The sequence below is a fragment of the Artibeus jamaicensis genome, unplaced genomic scaffold, assembly GCF_021234435.1.
Source record: "Artibeus jamaicensis isolate MK-2021 breed Jamaican fruit bat unplaced genomic scaffold, CSHL_Jam_final contig_465, whole genome shotgun sequence".
In the NCBI taxonomy this organism is placed as follows: domain Eukaryota; kingdom Metazoa; phylum Chordata; class Mammalia; order Chiroptera; family Phyllostomidae; genus Artibeus; species Artibeus jamaicensis.
The window spans coordinates 10,298,099-10,323,048 of NW_026521843.1; the positions used below are offsets into that span (position 1 = coordinate 10,298,099).

Here is a 24,950-nt window from a genome sequence, read left to right on the forward strand (position 1 = left end):
TGAAAAACAGGTCTTTGCTGTTTCCTGTCGGCACATTTATTCCTGAGGGGAGCATTTCCTTTGGTTTTTTAAGTGGTTTCCTAATTTTTTTTTAGATTCCATGTTTCTCTCATCCTCATAAAAAGAAATCGATAGTTGTCAGCTGTTAACTCACATCCAAATATGAATGGAGCTATATCCTGTTATAGTAGATGTTGGTTCTCAGATGAGTTTGTGGAATATTTATAGTTCTGAATGTTCACCTTGCCATTTAAAAAATTCTAACAATGTAGAGAAAGTGAGCAGAACTATAGGGAACTTTGCCTCTGCGCTAAAGAATTCTTCTCCTTCTCCTCTCCTTCCTCCATCTTTTTTGTGGCCACCCATGCCAGCAACAAGGCCTGGATGTACCTAACCTGCCTCAACGGTCTTTCACGGAAAGACCTGGGTTTCCTTTTTTCTGTCCAGGACTCCGCCTATTGCCCTCGATCAGAGAAGAATCCTGGAGTTGTATAGTGTTGCTGACAGGGTCCAAATAGTACTGATTCACGCAGAGTGGGGGGTGTAGACAGTGCCCCTATTGGTTCTCCATCTGCCCTTGCTTCTGGCACTCACTTCTTTGAATTACGGGTTGTTTCCCTGCATGAGGGAAAGTAGTTTTCTCACAGGAGCAGGAGGTCTTCAGTGGGCTTTTTGGGCTTCCTTCTATTTATACCACAGCTGCCTAGTATCCAGTAGAAATTTGTTAGTTCCTGGAAAGTAAAGATGATTCTTCTTTGTTTTACGATTATACACACACACACACACACACACACACACACACACACTCACATACTATATATATGTGTGTGTATATGTATATTTCCTGTTTTTGTATTCTCGTTATTTCAATAGGAAAATATGGAAGGCAATGAACCAATGCATTTTGTTTGTCTCTCTATCATCTTGTCCAGTGCATGTAATTTTTATTAACGTCCAGTTTGATAAATACAGGGATAGAATTATTTTTAAGGTTTATGTTTACATACCAATTTTATATAAGGCTAATCTCATTGAATTTTTACAGCTAATTGTCCAGAACCTAATTAGTACTTATTATTTGCTTTTTAGAACATGAATCCTTCATCTCCATTACCAACATTTTTAGATATGGATATGACAATATCACATATAGAAATTTGTCCAAAGGACATTCTGGTGAGATTTCAAGGCAGAAGTAACACTGAAAGTGAATTTGACTACCACATACTGCAAAGGGAAATACAGCATATTCCAAAAGTAAAAAAAAATGTGGACATCAATGAATTTTGTTTGGTAGAAGAAAGAGCATCTGGAGAATGGCAGAGAGGAAGAGTTTTGGAAAAGAAAAATGAACTCTACACAGTGCTCCTCATAGATCGTGGAGACGAACTCAGAGTCAGTAGTATGCAGGTCGCCTCGGCGTGTGGCAAGTTATTTGAACTACCACCACGGATAGTATTTGGTGTTTTTGCGAACATACTACCAGTTGGAGAAAAGTGGTCTCCGAGGGCTTTGAATTACTTCAAGTCACTAGTAGGCCTGCAGGTGAAAGGCTGTATACAAGCTTTGTTTCCTCTTCAAATGATTCTTCTTGAAGTGCCAAAAATTATATCCCAGGTTCTTGAATTAAAATTAGGAAGACTTATTGATGGGGATTCGTTTTGTCTTATTGTTGAAATGTCAAAAGAACTTCCACAACAAATGCCTGAGTTATTACAACATAAGAGCCCTGAATCATCACTAAGTAATAATGACACTTCACTTGATATCCAACACGTTCTGGATAACTTGCAGCCAACTTTGTCAGTAGGTAGCATCGAAAGTGTAAAGGTGTCATCGGCACTGAGCCCACGTAAATTTTACTGTCAGTTAATTAAATGGATTCCAGAGTTGGAAGACTTGACCGTGTGCATGAGTTTGCACTATGACATTCCCAGTCAGGAGAGCAGCCCCACGTGTGACAATTTTGGGCTACTTTGTGTTGCCAGACGGAGAGATGGGCGGTGGCACAGAGGCATCCTTCAGCAGCTCCTGCCCAATAATCAAGTGAGGATTCGGTTTATGGATTACGGCAGCAGCGAGACTATTCCCTCGACTCATGTAAAAAAACTGAAACAGGACTTTATTTCAGTGCCATTATTTTCATTTCCATGTTCTCTGACATATTTGCATAATCCAGATATGGACTCAAGGAAACTTCAACTCAGGGTATTTAAACAAGCTTTGTTAGGGCAAATAGTATATGCACACATCGATTGGCTCAATAAGGATGAACATGTGTATTATGTAACATTACAAACTCAAGAGCCTGCAATGAATTCTAAGTGTCCGCTGAAAACTTTAGGCACACAAGTACTTTGTCCAGTGTCTGACTTAAAAATCCCTAATATGTTGAGAGACACTTGTGCTTTTGATGTAAACAGCTTTGCAGTTGAGAGTTTCATTGGAAATACTGAACGGTTGATACACTCCTTAAAGAAAAACAATACTTTGAAAGTAGATTTTCCTATTAAAAATATAGGAATGGAGATAGACACTGCCTACATAGCTTCCGTGGCATATGTATTAAACCCATCAAATTTCTGGGTACGCATCAATGAACATCAGAATGAATTTCAAGATGTAATGAAAAACATAAACAAATTCTATGATATACATGAAAATGATGAACTAATTCTAAGAAATCCAGAGCCTGGCTTATTTTGTTGTGCACGATATAGCAAGGACAGGTGTTTTTACAGAGCTGTTGTCACTGAAATTAATGGTTCTAAGATCGATGTTTATTTTTTGGATTATGGAAATACTGACTCCATACCATCTTTTGATGCAAGAACTCTGCTTCCAGAGTTTTGTGAGTTGCCTGCCTTGGCCATGTGCTGTTCACTTGCACATATATTTCCTGTTGAAGATATTTGGGTGAAGGCAGCAACTGATTATTTTAAAAAAATTATCTTGAACAAAGAAATTTTGCTTCAAGTTATAGGAAAAAAAGATGACAAGTACACTGTAAATATCCAGAGTATTGAAGCCTCAGAAAATATGGATGTTGTCTCTCTTATGGTACAAGCTGGATATGCAGAATATTGGGAAGTAGAGCCAGAATGTTATCCACGACCTATATATCAGTGTTCAATGATAAATTTAAAATCGAAAAACAAAGTTCATATTAAAAAGATCTTATCTGCCCTTCCTAAAGGATGTAAACCTAAAAAATCTTATTCAAATAAGCTAAAAGAAAGTAATTTGTCTTTGTTAAAGTCGCCAGCTGTTAATCTCTCAAATTTCAAAAATCCTTCCACCGTGTCTGTACATCCTGAGTCACCATGGCCTTATAAAGAATATATGTTTAAACCAGGAACAGCCCTTGAAGTTAAGTGTTCTTATTCCCGTGGCCCAGGTGACTTTTCATGCCAGCTTCAGTGTAAGTTAGAAGACCTAAAATTACTGATGGAACAGATTCAGACTTACTACAGCATTCATCCCGACCCTTATCAGATTGGGCAGATCGCGTGTGTTGCTAAGTATTCCAAAGACAGGAAGTGGTACAGAGCTGCTGTTTTGACTCAAGTATCAAATAAAGAAGTCGATGTGGTATTGGTTGATTATGGTTATCAGGAAAGAGTTTTAATTAAAGATCTTTGTGCGATTAACCCACATTTTCTTTTTTTAGAAGGCCAAGCCTTCAGGTGTAGACTTAACCATTTGGTTGACCCCACTAGTTGTACCTTACTAAGCTGGACAGAGGAAGCATACAGAGACTTTGGGAATTTTATTTCTCGGTCTAGAGGGTTATTGACTTGTGTCATCTGTGCCTTGATTATTTTACATTCAAACCATTTATGTAATTTGGTGGATTTACAGTCTCCACTTACCAGTGCAAAAGAATTTCTTATTAATCATGGCTCTGCCCAGTATAGTACGTTATTAAAGCCATTCCCATCTTCAGTTAGTCTTTACAGTTACTGTTATTCCTCCTTTAATATAAAAATTGGAAGTGAGGAAGAAATGTATATTTCCCATATATATAGTCCCAAAAAGTTTTACTGCCAACTTAGTAGAAATAATAAAGACCTAGAGATGATAGAAACAAAAATCACCGAGATCAGCCTCAACAATTATCCAAAATATTCTAGCAAAAAGAGATTGTGCTTATGTAAATATGCAGAGGATGGTCTGTCTTACAGAGCTTTAGCAGTGCCGAAGTCAGGTTCATTTTCTGACTTTCTAGTTTATTTTGTGGACTTTGGAAATAAGCAGTCAGCAGAAGGAAGTATGTTGAGGGCTATTTCCGATCAGTTTCCAGAGTTGCTGTATATACCTGTGCAAGCTGTTAAGTGCTTTTTGTCAGACCTTAGAGATGTAGACATTCCAGCAGAAATCAGTAGTTGGTTTGAAGATAATTTCTTGGGGAAACCATTAAGGGCAGTGGTACTGTCCAGGGAGTCAGACGGCCAGCTTGGTGTAGAATTGTTTGATGGGTATCAACATATAAATCAGAAAATTAAAATGCTGCTTCATGCATATGGAAAAAAACATTGTGACCCAGGACACTGTATGGAAAAGGGTCATAAAATAAATGAGAACAAGAGACTTGCTGTTTCTTTGAAAGGCAAAATAGAAAACTATCACCATGATGTGATGAATAAACCTTGTCTAGTAACATATTCTGAAAGCAAAATACATCAGTTAATGAATTCCAAAAGTATATATGCCAGGCTTTTGAAACCATCAGTTTGTTATAAAATTGAACCTGGGTCTAAAAACAAAGTAAAGAAGTCTTTGAACAGTAGAGTTAAAAATAAAGGTGTAAAAATTGTCCCTGGATCCGCACCTACTGATAAAAATACTGTGGGTGAGGCATCAGCAAGGGCTGGATCACAGTCTTGTATCAGAGAATTACACCAAGTAACTTCACAGAACCTGTGTAGTCTTGCAAGACCACAGATGAAAGACCTTCCTCAACCCCAAATTTACTTGAATGCCAAAGTTAAAGGCTATGTTTCTAATATCAGTAACCCAGCAAGTTTCCACATTCATCTTGCCGAGAATGAAAATTTAATCATCAGACTTGCAGATGCTCTAAATGAAAGAAGAGCAGATATAGCGAATGAGAGAAAATCAGTTCAACATAGGGTGGGAGATCTTGTCATTGCAGAATATTCTGCTGACAGTGCCCTGTACAGAGCAGTAATTAAGAAAATTTTGCTAGGAAATTTATTTGAAGTGGAATTTATTGACTATGGCAATACCGAAGTAGTAAACATATCTAAAGTTTATGAACTTAAGAGAGAATTCTTAACTATTCCTCAGCTAGGAATCCATTCTTTCCTTAGCGGAGTGAAGTGGAATGAACCTGGTGACATATGGGACCGCAAAACTGTAGATTACTTTGCTTCCACAGTAAGTGACAGAGCAGTTTCCTGTGAATTTCTGAAGAAGCATGAGCAGAAGTGGGAAGTAAATATAATTTGTGATGAAAAAAGTGTCATTAATGAACTACTGAAATGGACAGCCTGCTCAAAATTACAGAAAACAGCGTTGCAAATGCCTCAGGTGGTTTCTAAGCAGGTAAGCCCTGGTAGTGAGAATGAAATAAAGGAAGGAAGACCCTGTGGATCTGAAAGTCCTGGGCTCCTTCAGCCATCTCACCAACAGCTGGTTACCATCCCTTTTGAGCACTTAAGACCTGGACAACTCGAAGAGGCTGAAATTCTTGATGTTTCAGAAAGTGGGGAATTTTACGTGAAGTTATCTAAAAATAAAAAGAAATTATCAGATTTAACAGAATCAATTGCTGAAGAAATAAAAAAACCCCTTTCATCAATGGAAAATATTGAAAAAGGCTTAGAATGCTTGGCAAAATCTGAAAACACTTTGAAGTGGTATCGATCAAAAGTAGAAGAAATGCGTGTTGAGGAGAAAGTGCTTGTTTTCTTAGTGGATTGTGGTCGATATGAAATCGTGCCTTCAGGTAATATCAGGGTGCTCAGAAATGAGATCAGAAATATTCCAAGACAGGCTGTGCCTTGTAGATGGATTTGGTCTGAAAATTTTAGGAACATGCCATTTGAGTCCACTGTGCATTTATTTGCTCATTTGGAAATAGACATCCTCTTCCTGAAACATGTAGACTCTGCCTGGGAAGTGGAAGTTTTGGTAGATGGCCTGTTACTTTTGGAATTTTTAAACTCCCATACAGTTCATGTTGAAGAAAACAAACTTAGATCTTCAGAAATTATTTTTGACGTGACACCTAGGACTCCAGTGTTGCCACACACGATGAGATCCTTTACCAGGGCGCAGCTCGAGAACGGGAGGCGATACTCTGGCATTGCCACCGCTGTTGCTGATCCGTCAGACTTCTGTGTTCAGCTGGAAGAGTTCTTTGACACAATGAAGTCTGTTTTTACATTGCTTTCTGATCTGCCAGAAAACTTACCAGCAGTGTCTCCAGAGCACATACTCTCTGGTTCTAGTTGTTTGTTCAGATGTGAATTAGAAGATCAATGGAATAGAGTAGAAATTTCTCAAGTTTCTGATCAGTCTTTACTTATCGTGCTGGTTGACTATGGATTTTCCGTTTACATACCTTATTCAGATGTAAACAATCTTAAAGTTGTTCCCGAGGAACTTCTGAATTTGCCAAGGCTGAGTTATCCTTGTGTCTTACATGGGATCTTACCTGCTAAAGGGAAACATTGGGATAAGGAAGCCAAAAATTGCTTCCTAGATTTCCTGAGTAAACCAGGCTTAGTTTTTCAGTTTAGGGAATATAGTTTTGAAACAAAACTGAAAGTAGATGTCATTTGTGACAAAAACAATCTGGCCGATATCTTAGTTGCATCTGGTCTTGCAATGTATTCTGAAGATTCAGATCATCTTGACATCACTTCTACTGGATCTACTAAAATGCAATACGAATTACAGAGGAAGCCTATTTGCCCATTGTTAGGTCACAGTTGTTACAAAAGAGAAAGTATCAATCATTCACGCACCAAGAAACAGAAGCCCAGAAAGCAGAAAACTGTAAATAGGAAAGATGTCTGTAAGAACCTCTTAAGGAAAAGCCAAAAACATAATCCCCAAAGCGCCTTTACGTTTGATGAGCGAGCTGCAGCTTCATTCTGGGAACGACCTAGTGGTTTGAAGAACAACACCAATTGCATTGAAAACCTATTTGAAAAGCTACCAGTTGAAGAAATACAGAAAAATAACACAATGGACCTGAATACAGCCATAAAGGCACTGCATGCTAGTGAAAAAACAGCAGGAGAACAGTTAAAAGGTAAGTAGCCATTTTTAAAAAGTAGATTCTTTTTTGTACATTCTGTTTTTGATTCTTTAAAAGTTTAAGTACAGAAATTATCTAAATTGAACATATCATGCACAAGAAAATTTATTAGGAAACCTGAGTAAATGAGTAAGCTGGGAGTGATCACTTGAAGGATACAATGATGCTTTGCTCTACCTTTTTTGAGTGGTAACCTGCATGTTCATGTTACATATGTGTACATTTTACAAATAATTTCAGGGGTTTGACAAAACTGATGGTCCACAGATCTCAAGTTAAGACATTTGCTGCTGTGATTAGTGAGCTTCCCAGGCTCACTTTGAAAAATCAGTTTTCTATCATATATTTTTGTCAGAAGAAATATATCTTTATTTAGGTATTTTGTGTGCTTTTGGCACATTGTTAATGCAGTTAAGTTTACAGAATAAACTGGCTAGCACATTTTTTTCTTAAAAGGTGTAGACATCAAGCTGATTCTAAAATACTAAAATTTTACTATTTTATGTGCTGTAGCATTTTCTGATCCTGCTAGGCTTGTTGTGCTTCATTTTCTGTATGGAACAGTTCCCAGGGAAGTTGTAGGCTGTGAAGGATGTTCCCTGCCTAATGAACATTTGTTCTGACTTCAGTGCCTTATATAACCAGTAACAGATTATTATGTTTCTTCAACAAGTGGAGGTCTCTTTTTTATTGATGCATTTTAGAAAGGATGTTACATTTGAATTGATATTTAGGTACTTTATAATGATTTTATAAATGCTTTTTATTTTTGAGTCTTTTATTATTTCATTAGAAATAACGAAGTCAAGTTAGAGTGCTCACTATGTTCCAGGTACAGTGCTCGGAGTTTGTATGTGTTACCTCATTTAAAGCATACCATGACTCTACAAAGTAGGTCGATAACTAATGTTCAGATGGAGACTAATAAATAGTGGCCCAGGTCCCTGCCTGAATTCTAAACCATTTTAGTGAGAGATGGGAGAAAGGCAACCGATGCGCAAAATATCACATTTATTTAAAAAGCCAAAAGCAACATTGATGAGTGTGGCTTATCTCCATGGGAAAATGCGGTTACCGATGAAAAACTGCTAGACTTACCCACATGGACACAAAAGAGACTGTCTTCCAGTGAGGGGCCTACTCCAAACGTACAGATCAAGTCAATTATCTCCAAAAAGAAAGGGAGGGCAGAGAAAGAGGCGAATCTAACATCAACCGTTTTTCCTCTAAATGGACCGGGCAGATTGCTCCCACTTCCCGCAGTGGGCATGCGGGAGCCAAAGGGGGAGGCAAGTGTTATGCCAGGAGAGTGCCTCACTATTTGGTGCGAGGCCCAGAGAAATGAGGTAGGTCACCCAGGGATATAAAACTTCCCATCTAAGGAACTGAGATTTTAAACTCAGATGTCTCCAGCTCCAAAGTCTGCTTTTATTCATTATTTATATTGCCTTTTGAAAAGTAGTTAGGCTTTTCAAAGAAGTGTTTTCTATAAATGCTTGGTTATTAGTCCATATTTTTAGTGCTTCTTATGTCATATTATTCCTTGTGTGTATTTATACCTTCTTTATATTTTTCCCATAAAATTCTTTTTTAAAAAAACAATATTTATAATGATATATTATAATAAAAGTTATGTGAGTTTAGTCTCTCTCTCAAAAATACCTTATGGTACTGTACTTACCTTTCTTCTTGTCTTTTCTTTAGTGTGTTTTATTGATTATGCTATTACAGTTGTCCCATTTTTTCTCCCCTTTATTCCCCTCTGCCCTGCACCCCGCCTCCCCCCAGCATTCCTCTACCTTAGTTCATGTCCATGGGTTGTACAAGTTCTTTGGCTTCCCCAATTCTCATATTATTCTTAACCTCCCCCATCTATTGTTGTACCTACTATTTATGCTTCTTAGTTCCTGTACCTTTTCCCCCATTCTCCCCCTTCCCCTTCTACCCCTTTCCTGCTGATAACTCTTCATGTGATCTCCAGTTCTGCGATTCTGTTCCTGTTCTAGTTGCTTAATGCCTTTTTTTTTAGGTTAAGTTGTTGGTAGTTATGAGTTTGTTGTCATTTTACTGTTCATATTTTTGATCATCTTCTTTTTCTTAAGTAACTAGTCCCTTTAACATTTCATGTAATAAGGGCTTGGTGCTGATGAACTCCTTGAACTTTACCTTCTCTGGGAAGTACTTTATCTGCCCTCCTCAAATCAACGATTTGGAGCAGAAGGAAGAAGTAAACATTCAACCAGAACAGAATGGAGAAACAAGAATTCAAAAACATGAGGAGAGGCTTCGGAACCTCCAGGACAACTTTAAACATTCCAACAGCCAAATCATAGGGATGCCAGAAGGAGAAGAGGAAGATCAAGAAATGGAAAACTTACTTGAAAAAATAATGAAGGAGAACTTCCCCAATCTGGCAAAGGAAATAGACTTCCAGGAAGTCCAGGAAGCTCAGAGTCCCAAAGAAGTTGGACCCAAAGAGGAACACACCAAGACACATCATAATTACATTACCCAAGCTTAAAGAGAAGGAGAGACTCTTAAAAGCAGCAAGAGATAGGGGGACAGTCACCTACAAAGTAGTTCCCATAAGACTGAGTCGATTTTTCAAAAGAAACCTTGCAGGCAAGAAGGGGCTGGAAAGAAGTCTTCAAAGTCATGAAAGGCAAGGACCTACATCCAAGATTGCTCTATCTAGCAAAGCTTTCATTTAGAATGGAAGGGCAGGTGAAGTGCTTCTCATAAAATTCTTGAAGAGTCTACTTTTGGCCCCCACCTCCATCCCTCCTCTTTCATTCCTAGCATACAGTGAGTCAATCGATAAGTGAATTAAAATGAAATAGCTGTTGCAAAGGCAGTTTGAAGACCAAGTATTAAATTATACTTCTAAAAATATTTATTTATTTTCTAGAGAGGGGCTAAGTGAAAGAAAGAGAGAGAGAGATACATCAACATGTGAGAGAAACCTTAATTGGCTGCCTCTCGCACTCCCCTAAGCAGGAACCTGGCTTGCAATACAGGCATGTGCAGTCTGGTGATCTTTCAGTTTGCGGAATGATGCCCAACTCACTGAGCCACACCAGTCAGGGCAAAAATAAAAATTTTGAAGTCCATTCAGGGAAAAACCATAACTTCGATAAGACGAATATAAGAAACACAATTTTGTGGACTAAGAATAGGTCAATATACTTGCTATAGTCAAAGTTTTCAAACAGAATAAGGAAAAAACCTGGTTTTATTGCCTCAAATACTATTCAAGCTTCACTACCACCATCACTCATCTGAGGGTAGTAGTAACCACTGCTGTTTGCCACGATTCCTGCCTGTAGGTGCTCTGCAGAGTCTGGGGTAGCATGGTAGTACTCGGTTGAAGACATCAGTACTTGAAACTCTCTTGCCTATTAAAACATTTAGGAAAGAGGCTCTAACAACAGTGCTTCTCAACCTAGGATTTGCATTGGAATTCAGAAAGGAAACTTTAAAACATTCTGATTGGCTGGATCTCATTTTTAGATTGTTTCAGTTGGTCAGGCTGTGGCCTTGCCCTTAGGATCTTAAGCTTCAGGTGCTTCTGATGTGCAGCCAGGGCTGAGATTTGTGGATAACTTGCTGAATCATTTTGTGAGAGAAAATAATCCTGAACTCTGGGTGGAACTGTTTGGACTCTGTCCCTCTGTATTTGGAGTCCATACGATACATTGAGTTGCAGCAATTCTGTACTAAACTGAATTCAGAGTAAATACAATAGTAAAAATGTCATTGTGCTAGAAATGGAGAAGTATGATGCAGCTGTTTTATCTTGACCAGATATTGTTTTAATTACAGAAGTTACCACCCTTACCTTTAGAAAATTTCGCCCTTACCTTTAGAAAACTTTCTTAATTTTCCCGTGGTTTCAGCCTACTATAACATAGCAATATTTAATTTTTCAAGATAATTGTTTTTATTTGCAAACTTTCTCCAAAAGTTAGTGGTCCCTTTTCAGGATGTTTTGTAGGGTTTTGTGTGTGTGTTGGTTCCTTGCTCATTTATTCTTGAATAAATCATTATGGGAACTAGAGAATATGCCAGCCTTTTTTGGAAGAGCACAGAATAGCTGGTCAGTCTTTGGTAAGGAGGTGATGCTCGGCGTTGATATGCACTTATTTCTCTGGTAGTTAACTCTGAAGAAATCTGGAGTGGCAACCACTTTTAGAAAGGAGTGTTTTATCCGATGACTTGAGGTAACATATAGGCACCCAAAGAGTGCCTGACAGACATGTGGAATGTCAGAATGGAGTTTTAAAGTAAAGAGTAGTGAGGGGTGCGCGTTTATGAATTAGTTGCACTGAATCTGGCATGGCATAAAAAATTTTCAACCTATCTGTGCCTCAGTTTCTTCATCTGTAGATCATAATAACAATTACTCCATTGGCTGGTTGTGAAGAGTTAAATATGTTAAAACATGTAAATTGTTTTTACTAGTACCTGGAACATAGAAAATACTGTTAGAAGTATAAATAATCATTATAAGAAATCTACTATCAATTCATTTGTTTTGAAATATATTTTGGAAACCAGTAACTTAAATTTCTGACACTGCTCTGCAAGAAGCAAATAGGACAGTGAACACACGTGTACACATACATACATTTGCAGAGTAATGGTTAGATTAATGGTTAAATTTCTATTTTGAGATAGAATTTATGAATAAGAGACAATTACAGTTTTACATAAAGACTGGAATAGGCTGTATATATTTTTATTTTTTTAAAATATTTTATTTATTTATTTTTCGAGAGAGGGGAAGGGAAGGAGAAAGAGTGGGAGAGAAACATCAGTGTATGGTTGCCTCTTACACATCCCCTGCTGGGAACTGGCCTGCAGCCCAGGCTTGTGCCCTGACTGGGAATCGAACCGCGATACTCTGGTTCACAGGCCCGTGCTCAATCCACTGAGCTACGCCAGCCAGGGCTATGTATATATTTTTAGAAAGTAGGTAAATAGCACTAATTATTTAAGAAAAGATTTTTTTATACATATGTGTAATTATATTATAGTGTGTATATAATTTATTTGTTTATGCCATATTTTGTTCTATTGTGACTTTTAGGAATTGTTAAGTAGAAACTGATTATAATGGGAATTTTCAAAATAAAGTCTCAGATGATTCTTAATAAAATGTATAATGCCTTGAAAATTATAGCACAGCACACTTAATTAAATTTTGCTCGTTTTTCAGTAGTGGGAGATGAGAGCTCAGATCACTTATGCATCAGTTTGGCAACAAATGACACATAGAACACCCAGTAATTACTGTTTGTTTTAGATGCTCCAGAGATGCAATGAAAGTGGTAAGCATAGGACAACTTTTAATATTAAATTACATTAAAGGGATCTAGATTGTTCAGATTATTTCCCCAGTAGACAGTGATTAGAACATAACAGAAATTTTATGTGACCAAGAACTGTGATGATGTGATTTAAAAAAAATTACTCAGGGGAAATGGCTCACCCCTAAAGTATAGTGGACCCTTGTCTGCATCTTGCAGATTTGTTCTTCCTGAGCCACCGCAAATAACTGAGCCCGTTACCACTGGATGGAAGTCTGTATATACAAAGGGGTGGGCAAAAACAGGTGTGTAGTTGTGAGTACGCAAAACAGAATTCATTCTTACATTACTTGTTAATTGTATTATTTGTCTCTCTATTATTATTTTGTATTCTTACTTATCCTTTAGGTAATGATGGTAATTTAGCCTACTTTTGCCCGCCCCTTTATATACTTAGGTTTCTTCCATTTCCGTTAGAAGAGGATGTAGGCCTCTCCCAGGGGAGAGTTCTTCTCACCATTGTTCTTCAGGGTTGCCCCTCACTGGGGTCGTGTTGGCAGTTTTTATGTTGGCTTTGCAGTGACATATTGAGTTGACCAATTTATGGGTTAGACTTGATTTTCCAGAAACCTCTGTCAGTTGCTTATAGGAAACCTTCCCATGAAGACAAAGAAAAGTATGTGATTTTCGAGTGTTAAAATGATCTTGCTTTTCTAGGATAAATTGCACTTAGGCATGTTGTGTAATTCTATTAATGTCTTATTTGACTCGGAATTATATATATATATATACACACACACATATACAGAAGTAAATATATATTTATATACACATAAATTTATATATATGTAAATTTATATATATAAACATATACAAATTTATATATATATAAATACATCTATTTTAAGGAATTTTGTGTATGAGGAACTTTGGGCTGTAGATTTTTACTTCCTTATGATGTCTTTGTCTGGATTTGGTATCAGAGTAACATGGTGAGTTGGGAAATGTCTTTTCTATTGCCTGAAAATGTAGGATTGATAGTCTTTCTTTCTTAAAAATTTGATAGGATTCACCAGTAAAACATAGTAGGCATGGGCTTTTGTTTGTGAGATGTTAATTACTATTTTTTTCTTTTTCTTTTCGCTTGTTTTAGATGTGTTCAGTTTTTTTATTTCTTCTGAATCAGTTTGGTTTCAGTTATTTGTGTCATTCTAGAAATTTTTTCATTTTACCCATATTGTCTAATTTGTTGGCGTAAAGTCACCATATGTCTTATAATACTTTTAATTTCTGTAGTGTCAGTAGTGATGGTCCCAGTTTCACTCTTTATTTTGATTATTTGCCTTTTTTTCCAACTTTTAAAAAACTGTGGTAAAATGCACATCAAGTTTCCCATCCTAACCACTTTCAGCTGGAGTCCGGTGGTGTTACGTACATTCGCGTGGTTGTGTGACCGTCCGTCCCTCCCTCCCTCTTCAGAACCCTGGTTATCTTGCGTAGCTGAAGCTCTGTGTCAGTGAAACACTAACTTCCTGTGAAGTCCTCCCCACAGCCCCTGGCAACTACCAGTCAACTTTTCATTTTTATGAATGGTGCCTCCCGCGAGTTTGATCATATAGTATTTGTCCCTCTGTGACTGGTTCATTTCACGTAGCATCGTGTGTGTAAGGTTCGGGAATGTTGTAGCAAGTGTCGAAAGTTTGAGGGTTTAATAATCTCTGGATCTAAAGTAAGTCTCTGTAGGTAGCCTACCGTTGCATCATGTTTATAAATCTGTTCTTCCAATTTCTTTTTTTTGTTTGGAGAATTCAGCGTATTTACACTTAATTAATTGTAAGGAGGAACTTCTGTCACTTGCTGTTTATTTTCTGAGCCTTATAATGTTTCCCCCCATATTTCCTGCATTACTTTGGTCTTTTTATTTAGTTGATATTTTTTACGAACAAACATTTAATTCCCTTCTCATTTTCTTTTGTGTATGTTGTGTAGCCCTTTTCTATATAGTTACCCCAAGGATTACATTAACATCCTAAAGTTATAAAACTTTAATTTGAATTTATGCCAGCTTAACTTCAATAACATATAAAAATTCTGCTTTTATACACCTCTGTCCCCACTTTTTACATTTTTGTCACAGAATAACATCTCCCTCTCTATATGTCCAGAAATATAGACTAATAATTGTGCTTTTATGTACTAGTCTTTGAATCATGAGGAAAAGAAAAATGGACTTACAAACTAAAGTTACTCTAATACTTTAGTAACTATAATTACTGTATTACTTTAATACTGTAATTAGCTTTTAGATTAATTATTGTTTTATTGAATATATTAATCTCTTAAATCATGTAGATTACATAAAGCAAAGTTATAAATCAAAGTTCGAACAATACTAAATGTTTTACTTTCTCTTGTGTATTTATTGTTATTGAGATCTTTATTTTTTCATATGGCTTCAAGTTATTGTCTAGTGTCCTTCTCAACCTGAAGGATTCCCTGAAGCATTTCTTTCAAAACAGGTTTAATAGTAATAAACTCCTTCAGTTTTTACCTGGAAATGTTTCAATTTCTCCCTCACTTGTAGAAGACAATTTAACCTAATATAGGATTATGGTTGATTTTTTTTCTGTTAGTGCTTCGAATGTATCATACCAGTACTTTCTGGCCTACAAGGTTTCTGATTAAAAAATTTACTGATATTTTCATTGAGGATCCTTTGTATGTGATGAGTTGCTTCTCTCTTAATTGCTTTCAAGTTTCTCTCTTTATCTTCGACTTCCTGTTGACAGTTTGATTATAATGTGCCTTAGTGTGGGTTTTTTTGAGTTCATCTTAGAGTATAGAGCTTCTTGGAAGTTTATATTTATGTATTTCCTCAAGTTTGTGAAGTTTTGGCAATTATTTCTTCAAATAATCTTTCTCTTCTGAAACTCACAATGTGTACGTTCATAGTCTTGGTGATGTCCCACAGGTTTCTTAGGCTTCCTTCACTTTTCTGTCTTTTTTCTTTCGGTCACATAGGTTTGAGCATTCCAATGATCCTATATTCAGGTTCACTGATTCTTTATTCATTCTGCTTAAATGTACTTTTGAATCCTTCTAATAAAATTTTCATATCAATTATTGTAGTTTTAGCTCCAGAATTTTATTTGATGTGATTTTATATTTTTAACCTTTTTATCTTTGTTTTCATTTTGTTCATACATCATTATATTGACTTTCTCCATATCTTCCTTTCATTCTTTTAGTATCTTCAAGACAGTTGTTTTAAATTCTTTGTTCACCTTCTTTCTCAGGGGTAGTTTCTGTTTATTTTTTAGTGAGTGTGTCACACTGTCTTATTTCTTTGTATGCCTTGTGATTTTTATTGAAAACTGGACATTGGAATATTTTAATATAGTAACTCTGGAAATCAGATATTCCCCTTTGCCCATGGTTTGCACTGTCCGTGTGGGGATTCACTCTGAGGTGTAAACTTAAGGTCTTTTTGAGCCTACATTCTTTCCTGGGCATGTACAGAAACTCAAAACTCCTTTCTATAGGTGGCTGCTTTTGAATAGCGTAGTCTCTAAATATTTGGCTCCTAAGAGGAGAAAAAGAAAAAAGTGAATAGGGGTAATAAAAGAAAATAAAAAAGCTCTGGCCCTTTAAATTTGGAAGGCACTGTACCTGGAGGGGGAGGAAGTTGCTACAATGGCTTCCCACTTTTGTGTCTGCCCCTCTATGATTAGAAACAGCAATGGCTGATCAGAGCATAGATTCTGATATTTGGAGAAGGTGATACTTACTGTCCACCTTGGGTCCTGAGAGCTGTGTGCATGTTGCTCTGGGTTTGTTCCAGGAAATGCACAGGGCTGGCTACCATGAGGTTGGGAGGTGAAGGATGTGTAGCCATTACTGTGATAAGTGCTGAAATTACTGCACTAAAGCTCAATTCACCAACCAAGTCTTTCCTGGGCAGTAGCAACATTCAGTAGACCCTAGGATTCCAAAAGAAGTGCATCTGGCAGATTTAGCCAGCGCAGTTGCTGTTTAGGTGAGGAGATGAGTTCCTGGTGCTTCTTACTAGACCATCTTCTGGGAGCCCTCTCTAATTTTTTTCTTTTGGTCACACTAACAATTAATTATTTTTGATCATTTCAAAGAAGTTTCATTGTTTTTCTCTGTTTTTAATATATTTTATTATTTCTGCATTGATTTTGTTATTTCCTTTCTTGTCTTACTGTGTGATTTGCTTTTCTTTTTTCTAGGTTCTTGAGGTAGAGACTGATTATTTATTTTAGATCTTTCTCTTTTTCACTAGAAGGGTTTGCTGCTGTAAGCTTCTTTCTAAGCATTCTTTGGCTGCATTCCATACATTTGAAAGTGTTTGTTTTCATGATTTTAAATTGATTTCTAATATTCCTGTATTGTTTATGTTAATTTGGACCTAATAATACTGAATTTTCTCAGCTTTTGCTCTTCTGTGAATGTCTTTTTATTGCCATTATTTAAAAAAATAACTCCATCAAGGCATATTTTCATATTGTATAATATACCCTTTTCAAGTGTACAATGCCATAGAGCTGTGGTTGTTTTAGTAAGTCGTACAACATAACCATGAGTACCGTTTACACCATTTTGGTCCCCCTGTGTCCTTCCTGCCTCGAATCCACTGTTGATCCCCACATCCTTCCCCATCCCTGCTCCCTGCCTCAGGCAAACACCAATTTTTATCCTAAGAACTTCTCTTTTCTGGACGTTTTATGAAAATGAAATCATACAATATGTGATCTGTTGTGTCTGCTTTCAGTGAGCAAAAGGCTTTTGAGGCTTGTCCGTGTCATAGCATGTCCCAGTAGTTCACTGTTTATAATTGCTGAGTAGTAGTGGATTGTGTGAACATACATTGACTTTTGAACAAAGTGTGGGTTAGTGGTGCCGACTGCCTGTGAAGTCACAAATCTGCCTGTAACTTAAGTGAGCTCTCTGCAACTACCAGCTGACCCTTGCACAGTGTGGGTTTGAACTGTGTGGGTCGGTTGAACTGTGGCCATTGAACTGCGTAGGTCAGTTGAAAACTATGTCCGTGTATAAAGTGGATGCGTGCACTTCAAACCTGTGTTGTTCAAGAATCTACTGCCCTACATTAGGTTGTTTCTAAGTTTTGGCTGTTATGATTAGTGCTGCTAAAAACCTGTATACAAGCCTTTGTATAAATATATGTGTTCACTTCTCTTGGATGTACACCTAGCAGTGGAGTTACTGGGTCATGTGGTAAATTCATGTTTTTCACTTAAAGAATTAACACTTTTCTAAAGTGACTGCACCATTTTTATGTTTGTGCTGGTCATTATAAGTGTTCCCGATTCTCTATATCCTTGTTGATATTAGTTATTATCTATCTTTTTTATTTTTGCCGCCCTAGTGACTGTGAAATGTAATTCTCTGGTTTTAATTTGCATTTCACTAATGAATGTTAGTGACAGGGAGCATGTTTTATGTGCTTACTAGCCATTTGTATATTTCTTTGAGTAAAAATGTGTGTTTAGATTTTTTTACCAATTAAATTATTTTTTATCTTTTGTTGACTAGCAATAGTTCTTTATATATTGTGGATACAAGCCCCTTATTCTATATAAGACTTACAGATATTTTCCCCTCATGCTGTGGGTTGTCTTTTCACTTTCTTGATGTCATTTGAAGCACAAGGGTTTTTAATTTTGATGGAGTTCAAATCTTTATGTATTTTTTCTTTTATCAGTTTGCTGTAGGAGTCAAATATAAGAAATCATTGCCTAATCCAAGATCATAAATATTTACACCAGTGTGTTCCAAAGAGTTTTATAATTTTAGCTTATATGTTTAAGTCTTTGATGTATTTTGACTTAATTCTTATATATAGGCTGGGCAAAGGAGGTTTACAGTTGTTTGTATGGAAAATAGTACAATAATAAATATTAATACAAGAATAATCTTTGTGTTTCACATATTCACAGCTGTTCCTCTACTTTTGCTAACAACTGAGCGGTGTTAACTGGGGTGTAACTTTTTCTTTCTGGTGGATTTTCATTTTTACAAGTCATTTACTAAAAAAAGACTTTTATTTGTCTACTGAATTATTGTGGAAACTTTGTCAAAATCAATTGACCAAAAATATAAGGATTCTTTATGGTCTCTTAATTTCATTCCATTGATCTGGTGGCTGGCCGCATGCCAGGACCCACTGTCTTCATTGCTATAGCCTTGGAGTGTTTTTGCAATCAGAAAGTGTAAGCCCTCATATCTGCTCTTTTTCAAGGTTATTTTGCTCTTGTGGGCCCCTTACAGTGCCACGTGATTTTGGGAGTCCACACAAAACCTGGTTCACACAAAACCCAGCTTGACTTTTAATAATGATTGAATTGGGGTTAATTTGGGGAGAGTTGCTATCATAACAGTATTGAGTCTTTCAATCCATGAATAAAGGAATATCTCCCCACTTGTTGACCTTTAATTTTCCTCAGTAATGTTTGTGATTTTTTAGTGCATGCATCTTAAACAGCTTTTATTGTATGTATTTAAATATATTTTCCTCTGATGCTGTTGTGAAAGACACTGTGCTTTGTATTTCATTTTCTAACTGTTCATTTATAGGACTAGAATGGGTTTTTGATCCTGTGTCTTGTGACTTTGTTGTGCCTGTCCAGTAGTTCTAATTTATGTGTGTGTGTGTGTGTGTGTGTGTGTGTGTGTGTGCGTTCTTTTGGACTTTCTGAATGCAGGATTTTGTCATAGGCCAATGAGTAAAATTTTGGTCCTCCCTTTCCAATTTGGGTGACTTTTTCCCTGTCAGACGGCAGCACTTAGCAACCCCCACACGATGTCGAGACAGTGGCGAGAGCAGGTTTACTTAGCCTTGTTGTCTCTTTCAGGAGAAAGACCTCTTTCACCTTAAGTATGATGTTTGTGTAGGCGTTTAACCTTTAATTATGCTGAGGAAGTTCCTTTTTATTCTGTTTATTGAGGAATGCTTGCTTGAACTAATTATTTCTGTGATTATCTATACTTACTCCTACTTCTTTCCCTACTGTTCATTACATGGTAAACAAAGACTGTAAATATATATCGTAGTAGCTTTGGACTATGTTACACACTTCCTCTAAACACTTTAAAGTTTTCTTCTGGTAGACAGAGAAATTGCTAATGGACCACTTGGATCCTTTCAAGGCCATGTTCAAGGGCAGACCGATCTCAACTAAGATAAATGCGCATGTTGCAGCTGCTAGTTCTTCCTCCTGCCCTCATGTTGGTCTCCTTCACCATTTTTTCTTGATAACCTGGTGTAGAGAATTTTTTTCCAAACTAAAATCACCACACCGTTTTCTGTCTTCATTTTCTTCTCCAAAGATCATAGATAAGTGTCCCCTTCCCCTGAGGCTGCCATGCTGTGAGGATGCCCCAGCTGCACGGAGAGGCCGTGTGTAGGTGCTGTTTTGATAGTTGCAGCCTGTGACTATTAGAGTGTCCTCGATAAGGCCTAGACATGGTGGAGCAGAGACGAGCCAGCCCCGCTGCTGTGTCCTGTCTGAATTTCCACCTCACAGAATACATGAACATCATAATTCCATTATTTTATCATTAGGTTTTGAAATATGTTGTTACATGGAAATGATAACTAAGACAGATTTTGGTGCCAGAATGAAATGCTGCCATAGGTTTAGACTCAGCAGTGGGCAGAACCTGGAAGGGCCTTGAAGAGAGGAAACCTGACAGGCCTCAGAGAGGCCATCAACGAGGGCCTTGTGGAAGTTGGAGAGGATGTTGGAAGCTGGAGGAAAGGAGGCTGGAGACCTTTATTAAATATAGTGAGGAAATTTAGGAAAATTGCCATGGCCATAATATGGAAGGTTGAAAATGTACCTATTGAATAGAGAAACCAGGCTGCAGAGGTCTCCAGCTGATGACTGTGTGCCTCCTGGTTCTTCTGTCTCTTTGAGTGAATTCCTGGGAAGTTGTGCTATGCTAGTCCCACAACTGCATGTTGGGTGGGTGTGGCTAATATGCCACTCTGTTTCATAGGTCTTCGGATCAAGAGGAACTCAACTGAGAATCCAATGCCGGGGAGCCTAATCTGCCCTTGGACCTGATTTAAAGGATGAAGTGTGAACTGTGCCGATGGCATAATGGACTGAGACTCTGGGGGTTCTGGGGAGGGGGCAGTGTATTTCTCATGTGGGAATGATGTGAGTTGTTGTGGCCACAGGGGAGACTATGCTACACTGTATTCTCCAAAGATGGCCACTGTAATATTTCTCACCTCACAGGCTTTCATCTAGTGCGACCTTACCATGCCCCATCAAGAGGTCTGATGGGTCTGGGCTGGCATGTGGCTCTCCTGATCAAAGCAGAGGGTCAAAGTGATGCCATGTGACCTTATGAGGCTGGGTCACAAACAGTGATGGCAGCTTTCACCTCTCTCCCACCTGGTGCCCTGGCCCATCACGCAGGGAATTCAGCTGCCACACCCAGGCTGGGAGGAAGCCCCAGCCACACAGGTAGACCAGGTATAAGGACCCAGCTGGACAGCTGCCTGCTGTTCTGGACCCCAGCTGTCTGAGGTGCCCTTGCTGAGGCCGTGAGCATCAAGCAGAGAGGAGCCAACTTCATCCTGCCATTCATGTCCACATTCCTAAGCTATAGGATCCAGGAACCTGATAAAATAGTTGTATTTTATACCCTAAGCTTTGGGGTAGTAACTGGAACAACCACATTATAAGACTCGTTAGACCTTTTAGTGTTAAAGTGGCTTCATAATGAGTAAAGTAGGAGTTTAAATGAAAAAGTTGATGATACACATTTTAGCTGTCTAGTGTCTTGCTTATTTATTCATTTATTTGGTTTTAGGGTACGAAGTTATATGGCTATTTGTGACTTCTAGATCGTTGATGTGTGACTGCACATTAGTTTGTACTGGTTTATTTGTAAACTTTACATTTAATTGGTATTTTGTTCTCCTACTTGATGGAAAACTCAATAAATATAATAATCCTTTTAGTTTGCCTCTATATTTTCCACATAACTGATATGAGGTAAATGCATATTGATTGACAGCATTAAATTTTATCTTTTCAGAGGACATATGTCAGAAGCTTTAAAAATAATGTGAAATGTTATAGATGCTTTAAGAAATGGGGAATTGTATATCAATATTAACTCCTACTAATAAGGGTTATAGTCTATCTTCCAAGGAACTCCATTCCTGGTAAACTGTACATCTATTTGAATAGTTTTACGTGGTAAAGATTGGAGATAAAAAGAACAAATGTTTCTAGCAGTCAAGAAAATGTTTGTATAATTTCTTGGAGGGTTTTACTGACACCTAGTGGCAGTCAGTCCCGTATGGTTTCAATTCCTGTTAGCTTTGCTCTACTCATCCATCCATGGCTGTCTTCTCTTGATTTTTGACTTTTTTTTTTTAAGGAAAAAAGATATTTCAGGTGTCTAAAGTGAGACTAGCAATTTTGAGGGTGTATATTATACCTATACCTTATATATTGTAATTTAATACAGATGAATAAATATGATCATGTCATTCATTCTTCAGTGTAGTTTGTTTCCTGCACTTCTTTTTTTACTTGATTTGCTTGTTTTTTCCTACCTTCCTCCTTGTTCCATTTATGCAATTTCTCTACCCTTGCCTTAATATGGGCTGTGGTTACAGTCCAGATTTTCCCCATGTGCATCCCTCTCAGTGCATGAATGAGTAAAATTATGTAAATACGCATATTCGTGTTATATGTTTTAGAAAAGTAAGACCATGCACAATTTTATACATTGTGCTTTTCTCACTTAACACATCTTTTTGAAATCTAAGATATGTAACACAGTTCTAATTATTAATTTAAATGTATGCATAACTTTTAAAAGCACGGGTGTGTTTCAGTTGTTGTTGTCAGCGACTTCTCTGTTGAGAGCCATTGTCTTTGCGGTTCGTGCCTCCCTGACTGCAGCGGCGAGCGGCGCACCCCTGTGCCTGTCCACCCAGCACCGTGTCACTTGGTTTCTCTGAGGTAGCCCTTCAGCAGTGAGGCTGGTGGGTAAAGGAATGTGTTTTTAGTTTTAATAGATGTCAACAGATTGCTTTTAAGAGCAGGTGAAATTTCAATCAACTGTGTATGAAAATACCTTTTCCCTACTCAGCATTAGATTTTACAGTATTTGGAACACTTTTTCCTGCATAAGAAGAGTGAAGTGATTTATTAATTTGAATTTCTTGATTACTAGAGAATTAGAATGTTTTATGTTTAACTCTGAACTTACTCTTTTATGAATTTTAGAATGACGACTTTTGCACTTTGTATGTTAACCCCTTGCTTATCATTCAGTTTACAGATGTTTACATGGAAAAAGATAAAACAGAGTTTTAACACTTCATACAATTAAACACGTCCGTCCTTTGTTTCTGAAACACTTTGAGTTTCCCAGATAAAGTTAAGAAAGTCTTCCTCGCAAATGGGTTATATTCTTTTAGGGACCTCACCTTCCTTTTTTATTTTACAAAGTTTTTATTGTCCAAGTCTTACATTTAAGTCTTGCTTCATTTGAAATTTAATTTTTTAAATAACTTCAAAAATATACATATACAGTAAGTATACATACACACAGTAAAAAGCAGCATTAAAGAATTATTATGAAGTGAACACCGATCAGTCATTCCAAATAATTCTTGTTCCTTCTTAATTACTAAGCCTGCGTTACTATCTCCATCCTGCTTTTCTTCGTATTTTGCCTCCTAAACTGAATCCCTAAACATCGCAGTTCAGTTTGTTGGTTATTAACTTCCATATAAATCATACATAAAATATGTGATTGTTATACTGTATTTTTCACTTAACACTTTGTACGTGTATCCACATCGCGCTGTGCACAACACTTCGTTCACGCTCCTCGCTGTATGTTACTCCGTTGTGTGCGTGAGTCTTTGCGCCCTTGGTGGGTATGTGGGTTGTTTTCAGTTTGTGGCTCTGGAATAACGCTGCTGAGAACACCCTTGTGCATCATACTCGATACTTTTTGTGCATACTTTTCATTTGAATACGTGCTTCAGAGAGAAACTGGTGGCTCATACGGCACCTAGATGTCCCACTAGGGTGGGTCAGTAATCCCTGCCCAGAGTTTCCCAAAGTCGTCCCACCGGTGTGCATTTCTGCAGCCGTGGGAGTTCCAGTTACTGTGTCTTCACCCCCGCTGAGCGCTGCCCCTTTCTTGTTTGTCCTCGTCATTCTTAGGGGTAGATATGGGTGTCCTATTGTGGTTTTAGTTTGGATTTTTTTGATAACTACTGAAGTTGAACACCTTCTCGTGTTTATTGGTCACTTAATGAAGACTTGCTGTTTCTTGGTCACTTTTGAATGAGGTCACTTCCTCATTGATTTATTAAAATTCTTTATATATACACATTTAAATACAGGCTCTTTGTTGTCAGTATCTTGTCCAGTGACTGGCTTGTTCTTTTGTCATAGTTAATTATTATTTTTTGATTAACAGAAACTCAATTTTAGTTCAATTTATAAATTTATTTGATTTAATGCTTTTTGTGTCCTGTTGAGGACATCTTTATACCCCTAAAACTGATGAAAACAGTTCCTAGAAACACTTATTATATTGCTTTCAAACTGAATCTGCAATTCAGTTACACCTAATTTTTATGTAAGACTCAAGAAATGGGTCGATACTCATTTTCGTTACATACAGACACTCAATGGGCCCAGGTAGCATTTATTGAAAAAGGCCTCGCTTACCCCAGGGCATCGGCGTCTCCCGCACTGTGTTCAGCGTTCGCCAGTTCTACGCTAGGTCCGGATGCATGCCGGTATGAAATCGGTGGCGTTTTTGTTGTTCTTTGGGTTGCCTTAGTCCTTCTTCGCTTTTGCATTTCCATAAATACTTTAAAGTTAGCTTTTTAATTTTCTACAAAACTATGCTCTTATGATTTTCATTGGGATTTTATTAAATCTATACATCATTCAGAAAAGCGTTAACAGCTTTATGATAGCGAATCTTCCAGTGCGTGATTATGACATGTTCTTAGATTTACTTAGGACCCTTAAAATTCTTTGAGAAATACTTTATAATTTTCAATATATCCATCTTGTGTATCTTTAATTAGATATATTCCTCAGTGTTTGATATTTTAGATGCTATCGTTGATGGTATAAATTGATTTTAGTTCATTTTACTTTTTTATATTGATCTCATAGCTAGTGATCTTGCTAAATTCATTTATTAATTTCCAATACAGCTGTTTCTAAAAATTACTTTCTTTTCCTTCTTGTATCTTGAAATTTTATTTTCTTGCTTTAATGTGCTCAATTTTTGAGAGCATCCTT

General features: G+C 37.2%; 1 protein-coding gene across 4 annotated transcripts in view; it reads left to right on the top strand.

Moving 5' to 3' along the window:
* Positions 1–24,950, top strand: part of TDRD15 (tudor domain containing 15) — a 395,033-nt gene that overhangs the window by 53,818 nt on the left and 316,265 nt on the right. For 2 of the 4 annotated variants that reach the window (XR_008391968.1, XR_005083421.2), the window contains exon 3: positions 1,090–7,285. Coding sequence is in view for 2 of the 4 variants with exons in the window: in XM_053666888.1 (XP_053522863.1) it covers positions 1,090–7,285; positions 9,426–9,568 (6,339 nt within the window). In the remaining 2 variants the exon portion in view is untranslated. Of the gene's footprint in view, positions 1–1,089; positions 7,286–9,425; positions 10,009–20,640; positions 22,082–24,950 lie in introns of those variants that run through there. The other 2 variants (XM_037151842.2, XM_053666888.1) reach the window with 2 other exon arrangements.